Below are 3,782 nucleotides of genomic sequence, written 5' to 3'. Positions count from 1 at the left end.
TTTTGTCGCTTGCTGTTTTCACGGTTATCACCCCCTTGTTCATGCATAGTTCCACTCGATTTAAAAAATCACGTCCTAGTATCACTTCCGATGTCATGGATTCTCGCGGAACCACCAACATGCTGGTTATATGTTCGTCTCCGTCAATAACCAGTTTCGCGTCAAATCGCCCGATCGGGATAATTCGCGCGTTACCGAATCCCGTGAGCGTGCGCGAGGTTTTGTTTAGCCGCACTTTGCCTATTTTGTCAAAAAGATCTTTTCGAATAAGGCTTACTTCACTACCGGTGTCCACTAATGCACCACACGTTACATTGTCAATGCTCACTTTGAGTTCGCCGCCGTTACATTGTATAGAATTCACCTTTGCAACACTTTGCTTCGATTTCTTTCCGTCGGGACAATTTGGTGCAATGTGACCAAAATTGTTACAATTAAAACATTTTAGTCCTTTTGCTTTGTCTGAGCAGTTTGAATGCTCATGATCTATTGAACCACATCCGTAACAGTGAGTCTTGCCGTATTTGCCATGAGGCATTTTCTTTTTCTCTATTTCTGCTTTTTTGATAAACGGCTTCTTGTTTTCCATCATCTTTTCTTTCCTTCTGTCGAAGAGTTCCAAACGTTTCCTCATTTCGTGTAACGAACATGCACCATACAACATTGTTTTGTTCATTTCTTCGTCCTGTATTCCGTTAATGATGTGTTCGATTAGTGCTTCGTCCTCCACGTTTCCTTGGCTTGCTATTTCCTGCAGGGCACCGATGTACTGCCGTGCGCTTTCGTTTTGTCTTCTTTTTCGCTTTGCAAGCTGCGCGTGAACTATTGCACTATTCACTTCGGTCTCAAACTCATGTTTTAATCTCTTCTTTAATATCTTCCATGAAGTTAAACCCGTTTCGTACGTTACGAACTGTTTGGCCGAACCTTTCAGCATACGTTTTCCATATAACAGCATCTGCACATCGTTCCATTCCAATAATGTGCTCAATTCCTCGAAGTCTGCGATCCATTTTTCAATTGGCAGTCTATCGTCTCCCGTAAAGTACGCTAGACTTTCGTCAACGTCTTTTATCGTAAATTTAACGCCACGTGTAGCACGTTGCGTGCGAGTCCACTCCTTTCTTTTGTTTCTTGCTGTCCTCGTCGCGCCTTTGCTAGATGCATAGCTATCTTCATCTGAAACGTCGCTTTCCTCCTCCTCGCTGTCGGAAACTTCTTCCGCTGTGTTCCTTTGCAATTGGTTTATTAATATGTTCCTCAATTCCTCTTTTTTACCGATGGGTTTTATATTCAACTTCATTAATTCACGTTTCAGCTGATCCACTTTCATTTTCTTTATCCTGTCTTCTGTGAGTGCGTCGGTCGTATCTCCGCTTGCGTCTTTCAACTTTTCTTTTGTGAAGTTCACCACCGTTTGGTTGAGAATATCGCCACTCTCTTCTGACGCTGTACCACGTGTTTCGCCCATATCGCTTCTTCTCTCCATCGCTTCACACAAATATTCCACACGCTTATCGTTATTCTTCTTACCGAAATTCGTCACTTTCAACTTCTGCAACACAACTTATATTGCACTTAACGATTTCGACACCGTATAACTTTTACGATATTATCTGTCGTCAATTCACTTCGATCCCGGCACGAGCCCCCACTTGTAGGATCGGGTTTTAGGTGATTGACTCCCGCAATATCGCAATGTCTTAATAACGAAAAAAGCAACTTTATTAATAGAATAAAATGAGAGAGATATAGAGATACAAAAAACGAAATACAATTATTAGCTATTCACCGCAGCTACGACCGATCACAACTGAGGATCGCTTCGGCGATCCTCTCCGCGTTACCGCTGATCGCTGTCCTTTGTTTTTTCCGCCGAGCGCAACACCCGGCCATCCACCAAGTCACCGCGCTCGCGACATCCTACACTCGGCCATTCCTGCATACTCTTCGGTCTCCGAAGAGTTCACATCATACAGCTTCATACAGTCGACCGCAGTTGTTGTGATACGAGACCCTTCGCCGCTTCCTACACGAATGACCTCGTACCTATCATTACGTCTGACGCCGAACACTCGATATTGCCCGAGAAATTTCGCTTTTAATTTAGAGCCAGGATCGTACTGAGTCTTTTTAATTACAACTAAATCGTCTACCGCATACTTCGTTGGCGCTTTACGTTTTTTATTATACACCCGTCGATTCTCTTCTTGTTTCTTACGCACTAACGCTAATATAGTATCTTCTACTATTAAAACTGGGTAACGACTTAACGCATCTACATGAGGCAACTGTGATCCTGGGCGATGCTCGACTTCGTAATCCAATTCTTCTAGAATTAATGCCCATCTCGCTATTTTTGGCGATAGATCGAACTTATGCAGAGTCTTACGCAATGCATCGCAGTCGGTAATTAACTTAAATTTTATTCCTAATAAATATACCCTGAACTTTTGTACAGCTTTAATAACAGCTAAAATTTCTAGTTCGTAGGAGTGATAATTTCTTTCCGCATCCGAAGTCTTCCTACTCATGAAATAAACTGGATGAAAATGTTTTTCGTCAACATCTTTTTGCAACAATATTGCGCCGTATCCGTCTTTACTTGCATCGGTATGCAATTCTGTAATTGCCGTAGGACTATAAATTCGCAATGTCGGTTTATTAGCCAACGCTGCTTTTAACGTTTCAAACGATCTTAGCTGCTCTATGCTGAAATTAAATTTAACGTTGTCCTTTAGTAAATCTGATAAAGGGCGGGCTATTTTGGCATAATCGCGAATAAACTTTCGCAAGTATCCTGTCAGTCCTAAGAAACTCTGAATTTGTTTCCTAGATGAAAGAGTTGGAAAATATTGTACTGCTTTAATTTTCGCTGATGATGGATATACGAATCCCTCTTCTATTTCGTAGCCAAGATATTCTACGCGTTTCTGCAAAAATGTGGACTTTTTCCAATTAATATCTAATCCATTTTCTTCCACGACTTTTAACGTTTGAACCAGATTCTGAAATGCATCTTCGTGATTAACGCCAGGTACGATCAAATCGTCCATGTATGTGAAAACAACTTTACACGCAATTAGATGTTTAAAAACTTCTTGTATAAATCTGAGAAAAACTGCAGGACTATTACAAAGACCAAAAGGAGTTTTCGCGAATTCGTATTGTCCGTCCGGAGTCACGAATGACGTATATTTCTGACTTTCTTTTTCTACCGATACGTGAAAAAAACCATTCCTCAAATCAATCACCGAAAATACCCGAGCACCCGCTAACGCATCCAAACTATCTTCTATAAGCGGCATCGGAAATCTATCCCTAACTATCTGTTTATTTAGCTTACGATAATCGACGCAGACGCGATACTCGCCGTTTTTCTTCGGTACTATTACTGCCGGACTTGTGTATTCACTGATGCTAGGATGAATCACACCGCTCTGCAACCATTCCTTGATTTGTTCCGATAGGACGACCTTCTCTTTCGGCGATAATCGTCTCGGACGAGAGTAGATGGATTCCTGGTTTCGTATTACGATCTTGGTCTCGACTGCTGTCTTCACACTCTCAGCTGGCTTATAATTTGAAACCACGGCCTTTATCTTATCGTCGTAGGAAGTATACGCACTTAATTCGTCCTTTTCGATAAAATTTATTGATAATAAGTCAATAATGTCTTTATCGATGTTAGAGTCCCTCTTATTCGTCTCACTGCGTTCGTTATAACTTTCACTTTTTTTGTCGCTTGCTGTTTTCACGGTTATCACCCCCTTGTTCATGCA

General features: G+C 41.5%; 1 protein-coding gene across 1 annotated transcript; it reads right to left on the bottom strand.

The window, feature by feature from the left end:
* Positions 1–9: 9 nt before the first annotated feature.
* On the bottom strand, positions 10–1,636 carry LOC144477531 (uncharacterized; the record flags this gene model as incomplete). The annotated part of the gene is made up of 1 exon (XM_078195260.1): positions 10–1,636. A coding segment is annotated over exon 1 (1,480 nt), but the record flags the coding sequence as incomplete, so codon positions are not given.
* Positions 1,637–3,782: the final 2,146 nt, after the last annotated feature.

Source organism: Augochlora pura, unplaced genomic scaffold (genome assembly GCF_028453695.1).
Source record: "Augochlora pura isolate Apur16 unplaced genomic scaffold, APUR_v2.2.1 APUR_unplaced_1735, whole genome shotgun sequence".
Classification (NCBI taxonomy): domain Eukaryota; kingdom Metazoa; phylum Arthropoda; class Insecta; order Hymenoptera; family Halictidae; genus Augochlora; species Augochlora pura.
Note: the sequence above shows the minus strand (reverse complement) of the source record. Positions and strands in the feature narration are given on the sequence as shown.